The sequence below is a fragment of the Schistocerca piceifrons genome, chromosome 2 (genome assembly GCF_021461385.2).
Source record: "Schistocerca piceifrons isolate TAMUIC-IGC-003096 chromosome 2, iqSchPice1.1, whole genome shotgun sequence".
NCBI lineage: Eukaryota > Metazoa > Arthropoda > Insecta > Orthoptera > Acrididae > Schistocerca > Schistocerca piceifrons.
In genome coordinates, this window is record NC_060139.1 from 618,617,758 (window position 1) to 618,640,303 (window position 22,546).

The following is a 22,546-nucleotide window of genomic DNA, read 5'->3' on the forward strand; positions in this document are numbered from 1 at the left end:
CATGTGCCATCATCATAGGCCTCTGGTTAATACATGTAAATTTCCCCCTTCAAAGTACCATTGTGATATTAAGCCCTTACATCAAATTGCCTTCTACTCCAATCCTACTGAATTCCAACACTCAAGAGGGCTCTCATAATCTCAAATCTTGCTACAGGGCTAAATATATGAACATAATCCGTTACAAATAATTCAGTAAATCCTTTTGCCACCAACAGAACCTTATACGGAACCACTTCATTATTTGCATTTAATTTTGTAGCAAAATTAATTCCCATGTTTTAGTTTTCTTCAGAGAATTCGTTTCTTCCTCCACTACTTTCTTCCGTCTTCTGTTGTTCACGAATTTCAGGCCACACTGCTTCTTTACAATTCCTTGGTGTCTCGCAAAGAAGCATCATTCCTTGTTGATGGGATGATAACATTATGGTTTCTTCAAATTTTGAATTGCATTCTCTGTCTTCATTTCATGCTTAGAGTTGCTCTCAACTTGTCCCTCAGGATCATAAAATAGTTGCTAACCTTTTTGTTACTTACATCTTGATTCATACAATTCACTATCATCATCAAAGTCAATGTTTTCTCATTCACTTTCTGCCTTCTTCCTTTTCATCTATATCTGACACATCGACAATCCTTTTAGTCACAATTCTGTGGTTTCCGTAACTTTTTTACAACTGAGCTGTACATTTCTTCACACAGGAAACCTTTTTTCACGAAAATAAACACGATACCCACACTACTCATAAGCAACCACGTATCATTTTGAAGATTTAGCATTAAACTTCTTCCATTTTTGCTTGAGAATCCACGCATTGCTTTCTGTACCGCATATCCCCAAATTATCAAAACAACCTTGATGGCACATATGGGATTCAATTTCAGAAACAGGAATACAACAGATAAAAATTTTTGCGTTTTACAATACAATGCAAACTGTAAAGATAAGTAACACACAAAGAATAAGCAAAAGGAGCTATGCTCGTGGAACATCTACATAAACACAACTTCAGCACAATCAATGTCTAAGAGACTTTAAATGCATAAATGAAATTTCAATGCTCCCATTGTTTCAGCATCTTAAAATCCATTTATATGTTCAAACTTGTACCAACATCAGAAACCTATCCTTGCTCAGTAGTTTGGTTAAAATGACCATGTACTGTTTTTCACTTGGAACATACCGGAGAATGATCACTCCATCTTCATACTTCTCTCTTACGAAACGATATCTGATATCAATGTATCTCAATCTTTTGTGAAAGTCTGTATTTTTTTTTTGTATTATCACAGTCTGATTATCCACATAGATTTTTGTTGCTTCATCACACTGATTTCTGAAATGACTCAAACTTTGGCTATCACATCATGTCTTTTACAGCCATGCCAGCTGTTACATATTCCACTTCTGTGGTGAATAAAGACACCATTCTTCGATGCTGAGAGAACCATGTTATCAGTCATTTGCTAACAGAAAAATAAAACCAGAAGTAGGTCATCCTGTTTCTACGGCTCCAGCATAACCCCTGTCACTATACCAAACATGCTCATCTTGCCTTCACCCTTTCTGTACAGGATATCAAAATCTATAAAGCACTGCAAGTACGTGAAAATGCCTATGACAGCTTCATAATGGCGCTCATCATAAGTGTTCAAGTATTTTCTCACTGCACACACTATGAACACCAGATGTGGTTGATTAAGATTAGCGAGAAATAAAAGTTAATCATTTGCTTCCCTGAATGAAAATTTCGATATAAATTATTCATTTTAATCCAGTGAAGACAATTTCACATTTGGATTCACTGAAATGGATACAGGATTTGAATTTTCCATGCTAAAACTTTTCAAGATTCATGTTGCATATGCTGTTTGGTGCACAAGCGTTTTTTCTTCTCCACTTCGCTCAATTCCCATTCCACAAAAGACACTCTTTTGAACCTGTTATTACAAACATTTTTGCCATTTTGTCTACAATGACTTTGACAGATTCTTTGTTTTTTCCAATCAATAACCCATTGTCTCCATGAAAATGGAAATGAGCGTTCGGCGTCATTGGCCGGGAGGCTCCTTATGGGTCAGGTCCAGCCGCCCTGGTGAAGGTCTTATTACATTCAACGACACATTGGGCGACCTATGCACCGGATGGGGATGAAATAATGATGAAGACAACAAAACACCCAGTCCCTGAGGGGGGAAAATCCCCGACCCAGCCAGGAATCGAATCCAGGCCTTTAGGACTGCTATCCGTCACACTGACCACTCAGCTATCAAGGCAGACATTGTCTCCATAAGAAGCCAAGAAACCAATCATTTCCAACTTTCCCAGTGAAAATACAATTATCTGTGTTGCTCTCTTTAAAAATCAAACTTTCTCAAGAATTGACAAAGTGTTCAATTACAACAACATGAGACCTGCTTTAAACCATACATTGACCTTTTTAAGCTCGCATACATATTTGTTCTTGTCCAGCATTACATCTTGTGGTACCGACATACAAATTTCCTCATTCAGTTTTCCATATAAAAAGGAAATTCTTACATCAAACTGCAACATTTCAAAATCTTCTTCAGCCAAAATCATGAGAAATGTACATCGTGAGTCACATCTCACTACCAGTAGGAAAGTTTGTCGTAGTCCAGTCAATGACGTTGAATAAATCCTCGTGCGACAAGTGGATTTTTATGTTGGGAACCATTTTTAGTTTTCAGTGCTTGAATTTTGAAAATCCACTTTGAACCTATCAACCTTTGTGTCTCTTTTGGCATGATGATCCAAGTTTCATTCATTTGATGTGCTTCAAATTACTCTTCAATTGCTCGTTTCCACTTTTTTGTTGTCTGAACACCAGATTGCCTCTTCAACAGTGTTCAGTTCAAAATAATCTGCATAGTTCGCATAATATCTGTCCAGGGGTCAAGACTGGATCCTGTCATGTAATCTGCAAGACTCCTGTTGATCTTCAAGTGGTTATTCATTATCTCGATCCCTCTCTACTTGTACTTTCCTCTCGCTCTTCGGTGTTCGTGTCCAAAACATAAAACTAAAAGACATAAATCAACACAATCTTGCTTCAAAACAGGTTTATGGATAGTCATGGTGCCTCATTGAAAGTCACATTGTGGGATTCAACGATTTTCTTGTTTTCTGGATCAAAAAGTCTGTACTTGCAAGAGTCTCCCTGATATCTAACCATGGACATTTTCTTGGCCTTAAGTTCCAGCTGTCAGCAGAGCAATTTAGGAACAAACACTGCTTCTCCAAAAGTTCTCTTGTGTGAAATTTGGGGTTTTCATCTGTCCGTAATTCGTATGGTGTTGCATTTCTTCCCTTTTGAATCAAGTCTGAATCAGTATATAAACAGTGGTGTTAAATGCTTCTGCCCACAAAATTTTTGGAATATTTGCCGCAATGAGCTTAGACCTCACGGACTTGACAATGTTTATGTTTTCGCATTCTGTCTTCCCATTTTATGGTGCCGTTGCCGTGAACGCTATCTCACATTTGATGAGAGAGCTCTTCATATTCTTGTTCAAGTATTCAATACCTCGATTGATCCTCAGGATCTTCATAGTTTTACACAGCCTATTCGACATAAATTTCTCAAATTCCTGGAAACGATCACAAATGTCAGATTTATTTCTCAAAAAACAGACATGACAAAAATTAGCTGTCACCCGTGAATGTTACAAAATACTTTGCATCACCAAGTGATTAGACCTGCATTGGTCACATACATCACTGTGTATGAAATCACCAATTTCCGAATTTCTTGTTAAAAGACAAACTGTGAGACTTTCCATACTGATATGTTTCACAAGAGAATGATGCCACATCAGACATGCTTATTCCCTTAATAAGACCTGTTTTGACATTTTTATGACCCAATCCTTAATGCCAGATGTTCGTGGTTGTCAAATTCACATCACACTGGGTGTTTGATACAAACAGCATCCTGTAAATCTGGTTTTCTTGTTTTATCCCTTGAGCAATGGCACAATCATCACGAGAAAGGTTTAGAAACTTATCTACAAAGTTTGCTTCAAACCCATTCATCGTACAAACACAGAAAGAAAACAAATACTTTCTTATTTTAGGGACACACACCACATCATCAATTCATCTACCCGATGCCCATTAAAAATTTCTTTATTTTAACTGATCTGATTCTATGCGCTTCACATTTAGCACTGTCTCAAGTGAAATTTCAATGTCTTGACACTCGCAAATTTCACTGAACCACTCCCGCCAAAAAGTGACGTGCCGCAATGCCCCACTGTTGGTAGTCACGACATCACTTACATCAACGTTCAGCAAATTCTCATAAATCACTTTACATGCAGAACTCTTTTGTATGACCCTCCATCAGTGACAACAAAAGCATTTACGTTATTTACTTTACCTTTTTCTTGCTCGTTGTTTTCCTTCTCCTTATAGTGTCAATTTCTCGACAGACGGCCTTTCTTCCCATAGGTCTAGTAAATAAATTTTCCTCTCGAATTCTCCTGACTCAGATTCTTTTCCTTCACACTCATATGCTCTTGCTTCCAGCCTTGTGATGAAGTCGCAGCCAGCATGATGGACACCTCCTCTATGTCACAGTCATTTTTCTCCAGTACTGAGCCATTCTTGGAGTTTCCAGATCATTTGCTGATCTGCGGGCACACCGTCCCATGTCATGACTTAGTGTGTAGAACTTTGTCAAAAGGCTTACAAGGATCTTAGCCATGATCACTATGTCCAACACAATTTCACCCACATCTTCGAGTTGCCACCATATCACTCACGTTCATGTAGTACTTGTGGAAGATTTTTGTGTGAGACAGTCGTTCACCTCACTTTATCAAAAATTCAAGTTGTGTATACTCAATTGTGGTTGAAATGCAACACATGGCACAAGCATTGTCTTTTACCCACAGTGTTCCATCAGACACCGTCAAATCCTCAGGTTTTGCTCTCTGGCCGTCCACAACATCTCTAATGCTGTAGGTGTCAAATAAAGCCTGAATTTGATCTGTTGAATTTCATGATGCTGCTTTTGATCCCTTCATCTGACACGGTACATGGGAAAAAGAAAAATCACAGACAATGCATAGAGCAACTCTAATCATATATGAAACCCAAGATGTAATAAAATCATGTGCCGGAATTATGCAATTATTCTGCACCCATAACCTGATGAAATATATAAAAAAAAATAAGCGGTCACACAAAAAATAAACAAACCAGGCTACGTCCGTGGAACATCTACATAAATGAACTTCAGCACTCCGAATGTCTTAGGAAGATTTTACATGCAAAAATAAAATTTCAGCAGATCTCCCTTATATACGAATGTTGTAACTGGGGTTTTACTTTTAATCTTTGTGGGATCATAACGATTCAGAATGCCTGTTACAGCCAGATTTGCCTCATCCCACAACACTTTTCACACGATTTGCAAAGCAGAGCCAAGAACATGTCATCTCACATAGGATTCTATTTTCCCACTCACCAACTCCAGGTTGCTGTGGAGTATATGGTGCAGCAAGTGAATATTTCAGTCCAACTGATTCAGCAAACCTATGTTCATCTTTATTATGGAACTTCTTGCTATCATCAGTACTTAATTCTTTCACAGGAATTTCAACTTCAACCTTTATAATTGTAATAGCCAGTGGTAACTTTTAATTTCACCCTAGGGTAGTAAAACATAGGCTACCCTCAAATTGGAAAAATTATTTTTAACCCTTTCACACCTGCAAAGTGAAGTCAAGTCATGTGCTGAGGACACAAGCCTGTCCTGCCTGGCTGTGCATGCCGTACAGCATCTTTTCCCATCCCACCAGTACTTTTCTGTACCTGCTTTCACGCTCTCAGTTTAATCACAATGATAAGACTTTATAACATATACTTATTTAAGAAAATATTTATACATACATTCAAATGTTTTTTTCTTCATTTTGAATGAAAAGGATGTTCTTGATCCTTTAGACAATTTTTGTAATTTTTTCCATGCCTTTTTTCACATCTGTACGTTTGGACACAGCATTAGTGGGGTGGGTGCTCTTTATTAAAAATGTATGGTTAACGTTATTTCTGTTTTCACATGTATAGTAATGTTAATTTACATTTGGTTCAGTTACATTTCAATACATTACATTATGTCAATTTCATCACACAAAGTGTTACATTTCAGAACTTCTTCTGTGTATTGTAAATCTTGAAACGGCAAAGGTGCCCAGTGTTGTATTGCATTACTTACATCACATTTTGATCTGCTTCCTCCTCTTCTGCTCCTTACAGATAACGCAAGTTCTGTATCTGCTCCACTTGTCAGGCACATGAGGTCTTGCTATCAGTCTCGAGGGGAGTTCAGATCTCTTTTCTCCACCAGATCTCCTTTTCTCTCATTTATCTTTTTCTATATTTCCTGTATGACTCCCACTTGAAAGTTGGCACAGCTACTTTTCCTTATAAAGTCTTGTATAGGCAATAAGACTTAAAAAGTGACATGTCCACAATGTGAATGAACAACTTCCAGTACCATTTGGTGGATTTTCTGATGCTTTCAACTGTCTAAACCATGTCACCTTTATCCACAGATTTATTGTAGTCAATATTGCTGCAGGTTTCAATTTCTTCTGTTTGATGATCCACCTTCAATGTTTCCACCATTTCTGTAGAGCAGAATGTCAAAAGCATTCATACCTCTCTTTTGTCACACCATTTTAGTGCCAACAGTAACCACGACGCAGAAAAGAAAGTAAGCTCACCTTGCTTTAATTTTTCAGCCACATTAGTTATATCTTTCTTTGTGTGCTTGACTGTACCACATGCATTGGTTGTTCAGTCATACAACCAACAAAAGTACCTGTTGTCACAATACCTTGTGTCTCCCTTTCGTAAATATGGCTCTACCGCTGTAGCTACGACATCTCCAGAGGTGCCAATGCCCTCCACAGTACGTCATTTCTCTGCCATATTAATCTTGATAGAAACTAAGAGAGGAATGCAGTAAAGAACAGAAACAAGACAGGAAATCAGTAGTGCAACAGAAGCTGAAACTACACCTTGAAACTGAATGCAACTGCCATCTTGCAACTTTACTGCTAATTAAAATCTTCCAAGATGGCCACCAGATGCCGCATAGGTCAAACTTCCACAGAAACAGAGTGCAGCGAAGTGGAGAAATCCCAAGAGAGATGGAACTGCTACAGCAGTCCTCCAACTGAAGGACACAGTCCCTCCCGACTTCTACAGGAGTTCACCGGTGCAAAAGGGTTAAAAACAGGAAAGTATCAATGACCATGCAAACCATTTTCTTCTACTTGTCCACAAATATCTGTGTAAACTAATTCTCCATGTTTGGTGGGTTTCTGCACTCTATTCTCCAAATACCAACTGATGATTTTTACCACAGATACACCCCCTCACAGAAGCTGGTATAAATCATTCTCCTTTTACCACCGCCTTTCAAAAACTGGCACACAAAGCATTCACTCTGATGACCCATTTTTCCATGCAGTCTCTATAAGGGATCACCAATTTCAATAACAACAGAAGGTTTTTCTTGATGAAAAACCTTCTTAGCTCAATGAGAAAGCTCATTTTCAACACTGACTACAGCAGTAGCAATTGCAATATTGTTTTTGAAAAATACGTACACTCATCATCATTTTCCATTTCTTGATCTATTCCTTTTGTGCAACTTTCTTAAGAGAAAGTAAACCACAACATTCATATGGACAAAACCAAACATCATCAAAATATCGCTCTCTCAATTTCTGTCCACTGAATACCAGTACATTAATTTGACCGATAACAAATGCTTCAACCTGTACATCATTTTGGGCACTATCCATCTTTCTCGGAGTTTTAGATGGCTCACACATGGTGTACAGAACACAAAGAATTGTTATGTAATACACTGTACCACCATCAATGTACCACTCTTCACTAACCAGTTTGTTTGTATCTACAGAAAAAATGTTGTCTCTCACAATGCACCTGTCTTCTCAATTTTCAAAATATCTGTGGGGTTAAATTTCTTCAATTTCCCATTGATGTTACGAAAGTTGACAACATAGCACAACCCTTTCTTCTCTCTATGCTAGGGCACTCATTTGACTGAAGGCCCTTTTGCTTACTGCTAAAACATACAAAATCTGTGTTACATTGTTTTGGTAAATCACCAGTCTCACATATAAAACCTTTTTCTATCTTCATTTGTTTTATAATGAGACTTTTTAATACATCTGTTTCAGATGTAGCCTTATTGGGCCCTCATTGCTGTTAGCCTACATTTCCGTCATCATTGCTGCAGCATCACTTTCATCATCATGATCTGTTATTCTCAACTCAGAATTTAAATTCCATTTTTGTAATTTATTCCACGTTTCCCCTTCAGCAGATAATCAGGCCATGTAACAAATGTAATTGAACTCTTTTTGGCAGAGTTTGCAAAAATTGTACACAAGGTTCACCATCATTGATTGGTTTGTCTAACAGAGAAAGTTGAGTTTGTATTTCTTCAAATTAGGCTAGATGACTTTGTACAGATGATGATATGAAATGTGTGTGTAAGTTATCAATGTTTTCAGCTGAGTGAACTTCATAAATCTTATGTAGTGTGTCCCAAGTACCTCTGGCAGTTTTTGCTTTCACTGATACAAAGTGACTTGGTGCTCAGCAACAAAATTAGGTGTTTCCTTGCCTTTCCATTAGCCTACATCCATGCAGCAAGATTGGTTTATTAATTTTAAGCATTTTCATCTGTTTTAACCAATTTACCACAATCAATGTCAAAAATCTTATCTTTTCTAAAATAGTCTTCATTATAATTCATTAGATTACCCAACTTTCTTTGGCTGTCAGTTTTCAACTTGTTACCTATCATCTGCAATCATCTCGTCTTTTGCACTTCTATGACTTCTAGTTACCACCAAAATCAGTTAAACCTGTCACCCTTTATGAAAAACTTATCACCCGCATTCCACTACCATGTTGGTAGTTAAAATAAATCAGTTACTTTCAAAACCTCAAATGTATGATAATATTGAAAAAACCATCTGACATCCATAGCACAATAAGCAAACTAACAGTTTCTATAATTTCTAGTCATAACCTTCAACGAACAGTAATAAACATTAGTCACCATGTTTTTAAGCCGATAGCAGTACACGACTTCTGTATCTTTCCTTATTTCTATTACTAGACAATTTCTTATTTTAATTAATCACTGTACTTTACAACTATGACTATCATGACAACTGAAATACTTTTATATACCACTCCTAAAACTTTCAAATTACTGACATTTTAAATTACAAGGAATTAACTAAAAATAGTTTTAAAAGAAAGAGCTGCCATACCTAAAGCTATCTGATATGGTGGATATAGCAGGCACACGTCTGTACGTAGGCTATCATTTATAACTCGCCATGCCAGTCCCAGTAACTGTTCTTCATGCCCAATATCTTGTATTAGTTGCATCAGTGGTCTATATGGTTGGTAAACAATGAGGCAGCAATCCAAGTTTTCCAAAAGATAAAATTCACATTCTAAGATATGGTTTGTACGATAAGGAAATTCCTGTGTATAGGCATAGCTGAATTTGTTCTTTACTGTAAAAAAAAAAAAAAGGAAAACCTCTTATTACAAACTAAGTTCAAGCAGGTAACATAAGTAAGTGTAGCATTACCTCTTAAGGCAGTCAGTAGACCACAGAACTCTTCTAAATGACAAGTATCTTAGAATAAACGCAATGTGTACATTCAAAGAATAATCAGCCATAAACCAATAGATCATCATACAGTTTTTCTGCACTTCAATTTCTGCTTGACTGCTAAATATGTAACTTTTCTGAAATTCAGTTGGGGAAGAACAGGGTGCCACAGTTAAAAGTAACCCACCTCCCCTTTGAAAGCAAATGCAACATTTTGTCTTCTGAAATAGAGTAAAAAGCTACAACAATGAACATTTCACACAATATTCCATTGTTAGTTTTCCTCTTCAGCATTTCAGTTTATTTCATCACTGAAGTTGGATGTTTCCCTTTGTGATTTGAATGACTTTCTTGATAGAAGAAAGAACTAGAATTGTGTAAGCAGCTTTACTGTATGGTTAAATGATGATGGCGTCCTCTTGGGTAAAATATTCCGGAGGTAAAATAGTCCCCCATTCGGATCTCCGGGTGGGGACTACTCAAAAGGACGTCGTTATCAGGAAAAAGAAAACCGGCGTTCTACGGATCGGAGCGTGGAATGTCAGATCCCTTAATCGGGCAGGTAGGTTAGAAAATTTAAAAAGGGAAATGGATAGGTTAAAGTTAGATATAGTGGGAATTAGTGAAGTTCGGTGGCAGGAGGAACAAGACTTTTGGTCAGGTGATTACAGGGTTATAAATACAAAATCAAATAGGGGTAATGCAGGAGTAGGTTTAATAATGAATAAAAAAATAGGAGTGCGGGTTAGCTACTACAAACAGCATAGTGAACGCATTATTGTGGCCAAGATAGACACAAAGCCCATGCCTACTACAGTAGTACAAGTTTATATGCCAACTAGCACTGCAGATGATGAAGAAATAGATGAAATGTATGATGAGATAAAAGAAATTATTCAGGTAGTGAAGGGAGACGAAAATTTAATAGTCATGGGTGACTGGAATTCGTCAGTAGGAAAAGGGAGAGAAGGAAACATAGTAGGTGAATATGGATTGGGGGGAAGAAATGAAAGAGGAAGCCGCCTTGTAGAATTTTGCACAGAGCATAATTTAATCATAGCTAACACTTGGTTCAAGAATCATAAAAGAAGGTTGTATACCTGGAAGAATCCTGGAGATACTAAAAGGTATCAGATAGATTATATAATGGTAAGACAGAGATTTAGGAACCAAATTTTAAATTGTAAGACATTTCCAGGGGCAGATGTGGATTCTGACCACAATCTATTGGTTATGAACTGCAGATTGAAACTGAAGTAACTGCAAAAAGGTGGCAATTTAAGGAGATGGGACCTGGATAAACTGAAAGAACCAGAAGTTGTAGAGAGTTTCAGGGAGAGCATAAGGGAACAATTGACAGGAATGGGGGAAAGAAATACAGTAGAAGAAGAATGGGCAGCTCTGAGGGATGAAGTAGTGAAGGCAGCAGAGGATCAAGTAGGTAAAAAGACGAGGGCTAATAGAAATCTTTGGGTAACAGAAGAAACACTGAATTTAATTGATGAAAGGAGAAAATATAAAAATGCAGTAAATGAGGCAGGCAAAAAGGAATACAAACGTCTCAAAAATGAGATCGACAGGAAGTGCAAAATGGCTAAGCAGGGATGGCTAGAGGACAAATGTAAGGATGTAGAGGCTTGTCTCACTAGGGGTAAGATAGATACTGCCTACAGGGAAATTAAAGAGACCTTTGGAGAGAAGAGAACCACTTGTATGAATATCAAGAGCTCAGATGGCAACCCAGTTCTAAGCAAAGAAGGGAAAGCAGAAAGGTGGAAGGAGTATATAGAGGGTTTATACAAGGGCGATGTACTTGAGGACAATATTATGGAAATGGAAGAGGATATAGATGAAGACGAAATGGGAGATAAGATACTGCGTGAAGAGTTTGACAGAGCACTGAAAGACCTGAGTCGAAACAAGGCCCCGGGAGTAGACAACATTCCATTAGAGCTACTGATGGCCTTGGGAGAGCCATTCATGACAAAACTCTACCATCTGGTGAGGAAGATGTATGAGACAGGCGAAATACCCTCAGACTTCAAGAAGAATATAATAATTCCAATCCCAAAGAAAGCAGGTGTTGAAATATGTGAAAATTACCGAACTATCAGCTTAATAAGTCACAGCTGCAAAATACTGTGAATTCTTTACAGACAAATGGAAAAACTGGTAGAAGCGGATCTCGGGGAAGATCAGTTTGGATTCCGTAGAAATGTTGGAACACGTGAGGCAATACTAACCTTAAGACTTATCTTAGAAGAAAGATTAAGAAAAGGCAAACCTACGTTTCTACCATTTGTAGACTTAGAGAAAGCTTTTGACAATGTTAACTGGAATACTCTCTTTCAAATTCTGAAGGTGGCAGGGGTAAAATACAGGGAACGAAAGGCTATTTACAATTTGTACAGAGACCAGATGGCAGTTATAAGAGTCGAGGGACATGAAAGGGAAGCAGTGGTTGGGAAGGGAGTAAGACAGGGTTGTAGCCTCTCCCCGATGTTATTCAATCTGTATATTGAGCAAGCAGTAAAGGAAACAAAATTCGGAGTAGGTATTAAAATTCATGGAGAAGAAGTAAAAACTTTGAGGTTCGCCGATGACATTGTAATTCTGTCAGAGACAGCAAAGGACTTGGAAGAGCAGTTGAACGGAATGGACAGGGTCTTGAAAGGAGGATATAAGATGAACATCAACAAAAGCAAAATGAGGATAATGGAATGTAGTCAAACTAAATCAGGTGATGCTGAGGGAATTAGATTAGGAAATGAGACACTTAAAGTAGTAAAGGAGTTTTGCTATTTAGGGAGCAAAATAACTGATGATGGTCGAAGTAGAGAGGATATAAAATGTAGACTGGCAATGGGAAGGAAAGCGTTTCTGAAGAAGAGAAATTTGTTAACATCGAGTATAGATTTAAGCGTCAGGAAGTCGTTTCTGAAAGTATTTGTACGGAGTGTAGCCAAGAAGAGAATAGAAGCTTTTGAAATGTGGTGCTACAGAAGAATGCTGAAGATAAGGTGGGTAGATCACGTAACTAATGAGGAGGTATTGAATAGAATTGGGGAGAAGAGAAGTTTGTGGCACAACTTGACTAGAAGAAGGGATCGGTTGGTAGGACATGTTTTGAGGCATCAAGGGATCACAAATTTAGCATTGGAGGGCACCGTGGAGGGTAAAAATCGTGGAGGGAGACCAAGAGATGAATACACTAAGCAGATTCAGAAGGATGTAGGTTGCAGTAGGTACTGGGAGATGAAGGAGCTTGCACAGGATACAGTAGCATGGAGAGCTGCATCAAACCAGTCTCAGGACTGAAGACAACAACAACAACAACAAGATCAAGTTATTGGACAGAGGACTACCAGCAAAGAGAGCAATACAGGAGAAACCTACAGATCTGTACAAAATGTGAAACACCATAGAATTGCTTTAGTTCACACACCAGAAGTTGTTGCAGACATTTACCAAAAGAATTATTCAGAGGCCAAAAAAGTCTACATGTAAAGTGGCCCAACAGGCACATTTAAGTAAGAGGAGTTGCCAGTGGACACTGAAATATCTAAATTTTAAGCTATAACATGTGATGGTTGTGCAGCAATTATGGGAGAATGACAGTCATAAATGTGTAGATTACTGCATGTGGCTTTTTAGTATCATCAATGATGGTTTGTTAGACCCTTTCCATTTATCCAGTACCCTTTCATTTTTCCAGTCATGTTAATTCACGTAACAGAGGTACTGGGCAACAGAGAACCCTAACACTGTGCATCAGCAACCAGTGTTTGATGCAGTGTAACAGGAAGACGTATCATCGGACCAATATTTTTCGAAACTACCCTCAACACAGATGCATACATGGAAATTTTGCATATTTTGTTTTCAACTCACTGAATATGAAGGATATACTGCCTCATCCAGAATGATAGGCCAGTGTGCCACCCATCTAATGCACCCCTGGAATGAGTCCACAATGTCTTCACTGAGGAACAAAATGTCAGCAAACATTTTTGGCCACCTCATTTGCCGGATCTAACAACATGTGTTTTTTCCTGTGGGGACACTAAGAGCAAGGTGTATGAAACAAATCCACACCCAATATAGGAACTAAAAGACATAATCACTTGTGAAGTTGCCACCATCGATATCCAACCTTCATGCCGGTTGTATCTGAACACACTTAGACATGAAAAGTTGTGTATTTGTGTTGCAGGAGGTCACTCCCAACATCTTCTATAAATGTATTTTTCACTTTTTTCCATTATGAATAAATAGTAAGTTCATTTCAGCTCTTTGTTTCTGTAATTTCACTGCATTTTCTTTGCACTTACATGGACTACTTTTATCTGTGCCACCCTGTACAATAGTTGCCAACAACTTTCTTTCATTAAGCACTTACAAAATTTCAAGTGTTATTTCCCTCCTGAAGGAGGGCTTATTGCTTACTGGTAATGATTTACTTCCACTTTGTTCAACAATAACACACTTTAATACAATTTTCTTCATCCACAATACTATTCAAGTCATATTTTAGTTACATTTCGTGTAACTACAGTAATTATTTATATATTCAACATTATGTACTTACTAACAGTCTGGCAGGTAGTAATAAGTCTGCTATTGGATATTACACCAAATTCTTCAACTTTGGAAGCAAGGAAGACACATGTTGGAGCAAGCAGCAAAGGATCAATACATTTCAGAGAATTCTTGGCATAGAAACGTTTGAAGAAAACTGTGGCAGTGGCTATCACTTGTTGCCTAAGCTTCAGCTGCTCCCCAAGTACCTGAATCACTGAGAAATAAGTAACACAAGTGACAGAAATATTTCATTACAATACAGGTTCATTCTGTAAAATTTCAAAACATACTGTGATTCAAAATTTTACAAGATAAAAATGTGTAACTAAACCTTGTCTTACAACACACACCCTTATGTGCAATAAACATACATTCTTATAAATATGAAATACAAGACAATTATGTGATCAATACTTATGAAATTAGACAGAAAAATATACTTTAACAAATGATCTCAACAAAACCCTAGAAAAGTACAGTCAAAGTCAGATAGTACTGGTCACCTGTTAATCAAGCACAAAATTCTTGGACAGATCAGATTTATCCAGTACCAACTGAATCGTTATCACATTACAAACAGCCTATTGGCTTCTGTCTCGGGTTTTTCAGCCAACGTTCATCTAATGATTTTTCTGACGTTTCGCCAGCACGAGTGGTTGGCACTGTCAAAGCTTCACCCTCCATTGCCGGCAATGCCAGCCACTCGTGCTGGCGAAACGTCAGTAAAATCATTAGATGAACGTCGGCCGAAAAACCCGAGACAGAAGCCAATAGGCAGTTTGTCAACAAGTTGCCACAAAAGCCTTAACAATTTTGTGTTAACACATCATTTGTTCTTACAAGTAACCCCTTCAGTGCAATGTTGCAAATTCAATTGAAAGTGTTAACAACTGTGACAGAAAAAATATTAGCTGCTAATGGCTTGCCACATGCATCAGAACAGCAAAAGAAAATGAGTGTCTGGGAGGTCCACAGCTCAACATTTATGAGATGTACATATTATACTTCACAGAATGGACATCATCGACATTCAAGAATCATTCAAAATAAACCATTAATTTACACCATGAACGCCAAATGAAAAATGGTGCACCACAATGATCACACAGGTTTGCACCATTAAGATGGCAAACTCTTTGGGAGTTACTAACTGTGTAGGACATTCAGCTAGGTATCCACTTTGAAAGAGTGCACATTGAACAATACTGGTGTTTAAAAAAAATAAAATTAAAAAAATAATAAAACCTTCATTCATGTATGCATTTCTTATGCACTTGACACATGCCATGTCATAACAGTTACCAAGAGATTGATCAATGGGAAACTTAACTAACGGGGTGATGAGAACTGATGGAATGTGATAACATGCAACCAAATCTTGAACCGTCTTTCATGGAGCTTATCGTGACACTGGCTATCCTTTAAGGTGTAGTTGCAGATAGTGTGATACGTTTCATAAGCATGGAAAAAAAAAAAAAAACATCCAGAGGCTGAATTTGTCCAATGGTTCCAGATGGTATGAATTGCAATGTTACTCAGTTTTCCAGAGGAATAGTTTGCTGTAAAGGACCATGATTTTTACATGCACACCAGGAACCAAGGAAAAGCAAGATATTTTGACCAGCTATCATACCATTGTTTTAGTTATCTTAAACCCATTTTCCCAATTTTTGGTTGCTATTTTGTAAACATTCCCTACCGCACTTGCAAGATCACACACACGAGAATGAACCATAGGGGCACCATAGGCACCTCCAACTTCTTGCAGCACAATAAATAACTTTCCAGCCAATGTACTGTCCAGATTAACAGCCAGCTTAATTTGACACAAATATGTTAATGCACTGATGTTGGATGATCTTGATACAATTCTCTTGGTACCTCTAATTTCCTCTCCAAATCTTGATTGTCGGAGTTGAAAAATTCCTTACTGAACAATGGGGTAAGTTTGTTTATCTCAACAACAACAACAACAAAATTTCTGGCCAATTCCACAGTTTGCCATGCATCATTAAGTTGATGTCTTGTTTGAAATTTCGTTATTTTACGGCTTCCAGTTCTGTAGTACTGTTTGAATTTGTGCAACCACCCGTATCTTACATCGAAATCACTGCAACTTATGTCAAGTGCAATCTGATGTGTGTAACTTAATAGGTCACTATCACGCTCATCATGTAAACTGCATCGATTATCCTTGGAACATGCCAACACCAGTTTCTGTAACTAGTGCATCTTGTCTTCCCTTGAATATCCATAGTTTTTTTATGCACTACACGATCATATTGCTGCAGACATATTTGAAATCTATTCATAACTTTTTTTATTATGCTGCAGACACTCTTCCACGTATGTAATAATGTTTAGTACCCACTCCTTGGACAAAGATTGTCCTTTATTACATTTCACTGGCGACAGGATTTGTGGCTACATGTCCAACAAGGATGATGAACTACATGGCTCAACACCTGTTTCAAAATTACTATTTATAAGCAAATATTATCATCATTGTACTCCTTATGTACAGTGTCCTCACAGTTGAGAGTATACACCACCCCATTCCACTGACTCATCTTGCAGAAATGCTAATATTTCATCTGCTCCTTCTTTCTCACTCTGCAAAATTCCTTGGGGTGCTTTCTAACAAAATGTCAACTTCGGCAACTGATGTTGTAAATATAAGGCAATATTTGCATTTTTTTTATTGTTGCCACTGTTCTGCCTTGTATCAACACTACTAGCACTGTACCACTGCTGTGAGTTACTTGCTGACTAAGCAGTTCAACAATGTTCCGTAGCCTCGTGCTGTGCTCACCAGTAGATACCTCCAGTGCCACTCCACCATTGCCATGAGCAGCCAATATTGTGGTTGCATGTTAGATAATATGTGGGACATCAAATGCCATAAACACCACTGGTCTTTTGCGACCTCACACTCACTAGGTTGCTTGTTAGTGTTTTTTAGAAACTTCTGCTTTCACAACATACAAAAAATTGTTCCATCCACACTGAACCACAAGAAATGCTGAAAACCCTAAGCCCTCACAGGGACTCAAAACTGATTCCACTTAACTCCTTACTCCTCCCGATTGACACATCCACATTTCTTACCTACTTCTAAAAATACATTCTAAGACAAAAAACACCATGAAGGAAATATCTAAATGGGGCAGAAATCAGTAGATGTGGTGTACATGTACAGGCAAACAAATGATTACAATTACAAAAAAACTGGTTGATTTCTTCAAGAGAAAGAGCTTCACAAATTGAGCAAGTCAATAACGAGTTGGTCCACCTCTGGACCTTATGCAAGCACTTATTCAGCTTCACATTAAATTGTCAAAATCTCAAGATGGTTGGAGAGCCCAGCAGATAATGCTCCAAACATTCTCAACTGGGGAGAGATCCGACGAGCTTGCTTGCCTTGGTAGGGCTTAGCAAGCATGACAACAAGCCGTAGAAACTCTCGCTGTGTGTGGATGGGCATTGTCTGGCTGAAATGTAACCCCAGATGGCTTGCCACAAAGGGCGACAAATGGGATGTAGACTATCAATGATGTACCACTGAGCTGTAAGCATGCCACATATGACAACCAAAGGGGTCCTGCCATGAAAAGAAATAGTGGTCCACACCATCACTCTTGGTTGTCCAGACATACGGCAGGCAACAACTAGGTTGGCATCCCACTGTGTCCAAGGTGTCTCCAGACATGTCTTCGGCCTTGAATCTCATTGACTTAGAATTGTCTTTGGACATGATTCCCACTTTGAACTGTGTCCCAATGACCAGCGAAGACATGTCTGGAGACGCTCCACACAGCGGTGGAATACCAACATGACTTTCACCCATCATAAGGCGAGACAACCAGGACTAATAATGTGGGGTGGTATTTCATTTCATAGCATAACCCCTTTGATTGTCATCTACATTATCCCCACAGCACAAGGATACATCATGGTATTCTATACCCTGTTTGTTGCCCTTAATGGCAAGCCATCCTGGACTTACTTTCCAGCAAGTTAAAGACAGCATACACATGGCGAGGGTTTCTACTGCTTTTATTCTTCCTTGCCAAACCCTACCTTGGCCAAAAAGTTTGCCGGATCTCTCCAGAATTGAGAATGGTTGGAGCTATACACGCAGGGCCCTACAACCAGATCAGGATTTTGAAAATCTAATGCACCAACTGGGCAAAACTTGGCACAATATCCCTCAGGAAGGCATTCAACAACTTCATCAATCAATGCCGAGCTGAACAACTGCTTGCAAGAGTGCCAAGAGACCAACGCGTTACTGACCTGCTCAGTTTGTGAAGCTCTTTCTCTTGAAAAAATCATCCAGTTTCTCTGAAATTGGAATAATTTGCTTGTCTGTACATGTACATCACATCTACCAATTTCCCTCACATTTGGATAATTCCTTCATGGTGAATCACCTTTGTTGTCTCAGACTGCTTACGAGTACAGCCATCCGAGCTGTCACACAGTAGCTGCCCTTAAATGTCCTGCCAAACACATCTCTGATCTAGATGACCATCACCTCGAACCCATCACACAGAGCTTCTCATCCAACATACACGACACTCATCACTTTCTGGAACATCTGAAATCCATTCCCATCCCTCTCCCACTTGGAACCCATGTCATCATCATTAATGCAGTTTCACTTTATACAAATGTCCCAGTTACAAATGGCCTCTCAGCCCAAGAACAAACCTTTACCAACAGCCACCTGAAAGTTTTCCTAAAACATCATTTACTGTCATCCCAGCCAACTTCATCCTCACCCATAACTACTTCACTTTTGAGGGCTACACCTACAAACAAATCATAGGGACTGCTATGGAAATCTTCATGGGGCACATGAAAGAGGCAGTCCTTGAGAGCCAGAAGCTGAACCCCTCAGCTTTGTACACATTTATTGATGGCATCTTTGTGGTCCAGACTTACAGTGAGGAACAACTACTACACTTCCAGCAATGACTTAACTCCTCTTCCCAATTCACTTTCACCTGGTCCTTCTCCAAATATAAAGCCAACCTTGAGACTGATCTCCACATCATTGTAGCTCATATTCAAACCACAGTGTATATAAAACCAACAATTATAACTATTTACTTACTTACTTGCTTATTTTCTTTTCTTTCTTTTTTTTTCTTTTTACTGTCCTGATACTTAACTGCAACGTTCAAACAATGGATAGCCCAGATTGGAATATCAACAATATTATGAAAAGGACAGAGTATAATCTAAGTGGACTGATTAAAAAATCTACTCACCACACAGTAGCAGGAGAACGCACACATAAAATGTATTACAGTTTGCAGCTTTCGGAGCCAGCGGCTCCTTCTGCAGAAGGGCTGAAAAGGAAGGAAGAGGGATGAAGGAAAAGGATTGATCAGGTTTAGGAAAAGGGGTGGAGTTTGAAAAGTCATCCAGAACTCCAGGTCAGGGGAGACTTAACAGACAGGATGAGGGTCGATGGAAGCGTCCGATCCCACGCGTCGGCTTTGACCCGTGAAATAAGGGTGTTGTTGTGTGTGACGTCACGACGGCGGGGAGTTTGGTTTGTGAGTGTGACGTGTTTGTAGATGTCGTCGTGTTGTGGTTTGTTGTGCCCTCTGGTGGGATGTTCAGGGTTTTCATTTGTGTGGTGCAATGGGCTCAGTTTGCTCTTGCTCATTATCCAGAATTGTTTGAGTGTTGGCTGTGTTTGTAGTGGAATTCGTTTCAGTGAGTTAACGAGTTTGTAGTTTTGTGTGAAGGTTAATTTAGTGTTGTTCGCTGTACGTCATATGGTAACTTTAGTAAAATTAATTGGTTGTTTTTGTTCAGGAATGGATATGACGGATAAAATTAATAGTGCGCGTCTGAGGGATATGATGGGGAACACTCCTTTGGAACTGATCAAGTTTTTGCAGCTTTTCTGTTTAATTGCCGAGGTTGTGAAATGCTCTATTTGTGGCGAAGAAATGATGTTCGCTAAAGTTCCAGCATCTCGGACCAGGGACGGTTATATGTGGCGCTGTCGAACAGATGACATTTGGCCTTCCATACGACGTGGTTCCTGGTTCGAGAAGTCTAGGTTGGGCATGTGCAAGATTGTACTGGTGACTTATTATTTTTGTTATAGATCACCACAAAGTTTTTGCGTGCATGAGACTGGTGTGAGTGAGAGTAGTGTGCTTGAGTGGTTTTCTTCTTGCCATGAAGTGTGTTCTGAGTTCAGGGGTAAGCTGGGGGGGAGGGGGGGGGCATGGGGTTGTTGTGGAGGTTTGGGAAAAGGAAGTATGGGAGGGGTAAGTCTGTGGTTGGTCTCTGGGTGTGGGGTGGGGGGGGGGGGGGGCGCTGTTGTTCCGGGGGTTGGGTGTTCTGAATGTGTTTTTATGGTTGTAGAAGGGAGGTCTAAGGCGGAATTAGTGGGGTTAATTGAGGAGTACGTAGAACCGAGGGCCACAGTAGTTTCAGATGCATTTTCTTCATATAGGGGGTTGGGTGAAAGGGGATTCAATCATTTAGTCGTTAACCATAGCTTAGAGTTCAAAAATTATGAGACGGGGGCTTGCACAAATACCATAGAGGGGATGTGGGGAGCTGTTAAGTCAGTTCTTGGGAGGGGGAAGAGGCGCTCTTCCAACCTTCAGTCTCATTTAGATGAGTACTGTTGGCAGAAGAGTGTCCCTGAGGGCTATTGTGTTTTTTCGGGTTTTTTTAAGGGCTGTTAGTAAAATGTATAGGCCGAAAGTGGTTGGTTAGGGTGGTTTGGGTAGGTGGGTGGGTGGCTGCGGCTCAGGGAGGGGTGGGTGGTTTATTTTGTGTTAGTGTGTTTGTGGGGGGGGGGGGGGGGGGGGGGGGGGGGGGAGTGTGTTGGTTTGTGTTTCAGTTGTGGAGGATCTATTTTGTTGAAGTTTTTGTTGAGTTTTAGTGTGTAACTGAGATTTTTTTATGGTGCATTTGGTTTTTGTTTATTGGTTTTTTATTTTGGGGTAAGGGGGGAGGTTGGGTTGGTTGGGGGGAAGGGTGGGTTGAGGTGTGGGTGGGTCGGTTCTTTCAAAAAGGTTCAAATGGCTGTGACCACTAGGGGACTTAACATCTGAGGTCATCAGTCCCCTAGAACTTAGAACTACTTAAACCCAACCAACCTACGGACATCACACACATCCATGCCCGAGGCATGGCGTAGCGGTCGCGCGGTTCCAGACTGAAGCACCTAGAACTGCTCGGCCACACCGCCGGGCGGTCGGGCCTTTCTTTTGGTTGAGCATTTTTTCGTTGGTGTGTGTGTGTGCGCGTGCGCGCCTGTGCCTGTGTGAGATTGTGGTGGCCAACTTAGTTTGTGGTGCCGTAACTTTTTTGGGGTAAGTTTTTATTGTTTTGTTTTCAGTGTGTGTGTTGTCTGTTGTGTGTTGGGGTCTAGGGAAGTGTTTAATTAAAATGTGTGGCTGTGAATGTTGGTATTGGTATCGGGAGAGGTTTTTGAGCTATATAGGCCAAGGGAAGTGTTTGATCCTAATTTATGGGATCGGGAGCTGCTGTTGAGCTATATAGGTCAGGGGAAGTGTTTGATCCTAATTTATGGGATCGGGAGCTGCTGTTGAGCTATATAGGTCAGGGGAAATGTTAGGTCCTAATTTATGATCGGCAGCTGCTGTTGAGTGATATAGGTCAAGGGAAGTGTCAGATTCCAGATGATATTGTGTTTAGTGGTATTTGGGGAGTCTTGTGGTATCGGTTTTTTTCGTCATTTTGTATGGTTTTGTATGGGGGTGGGTTCTAAATTTGTTTATATTTAGTTTGTCCCCACCCAAAAACCCCCCATTTCCCGCACTTGTCCTGTTAGTGTCATTAGGCTTTTTGTGGAAATTGTGTGTGTTTGTTTTTCAATGTATTTTCGTCTTCATAATGTGTATGTAATGACTTTATATGTGCCATATTGGAATCGTGGTTTATGGTCGTTTCTGCCATATTTGTGATGTCTTGGGTCAAAGCCGACAGGCAGGATCGGACGCTTCCGTATTCCTCAGGATGAGATGGAAAGACTGTTGGAAACTGCACCAGACAAGATTTGAAAACTTGAGATCTTAAAGATGGAAGATAGGGTAATAAAGTTAATAAAAGCGAAAAGCTAAGTGCACTGTATGTGACTGAGGTAGGAGGGGATCAACAAAAAGAAGACAGGTCAGAAAATGAAAGATGTAGAAAACTAAAAGGGAGTGTAGAAAGCAATAGTTACTGTGAAGAAACACTGAGAATGAAGAAAT

The 22,546-nt window shown here is 39.4% G+C and overlaps 1 protein-coding gene across 2 annotated transcripts in view; it reads right to left on the reverse strand.

Annotated features, from left to right (window-relative positions):
* LOC124776427 (cyclin-C) overlaps positions 1–22,546 on the reverse strand; it is a 47,902-nt gene that overhangs the window by 19,832 nt on the left and 5,524 nt on the right. For both annotated transcript variants that reach the window (XM_047251421.1, XM_047251422.1), the window contains 2 exons: positions 14,296–14,502; positions 9,355–9,606 (listed from right to left, as the gene is read on the reverse strand). In XM_047251421.1, the coding sequence (XP_047107377.1) occupies positions 9,355–9,606; positions 14,296–14,502 (459 nt within the window). The remainder of the gene's footprint in view (positions 1–9,354; positions 9,607–14,295; positions 14,503–22,546) is intronic.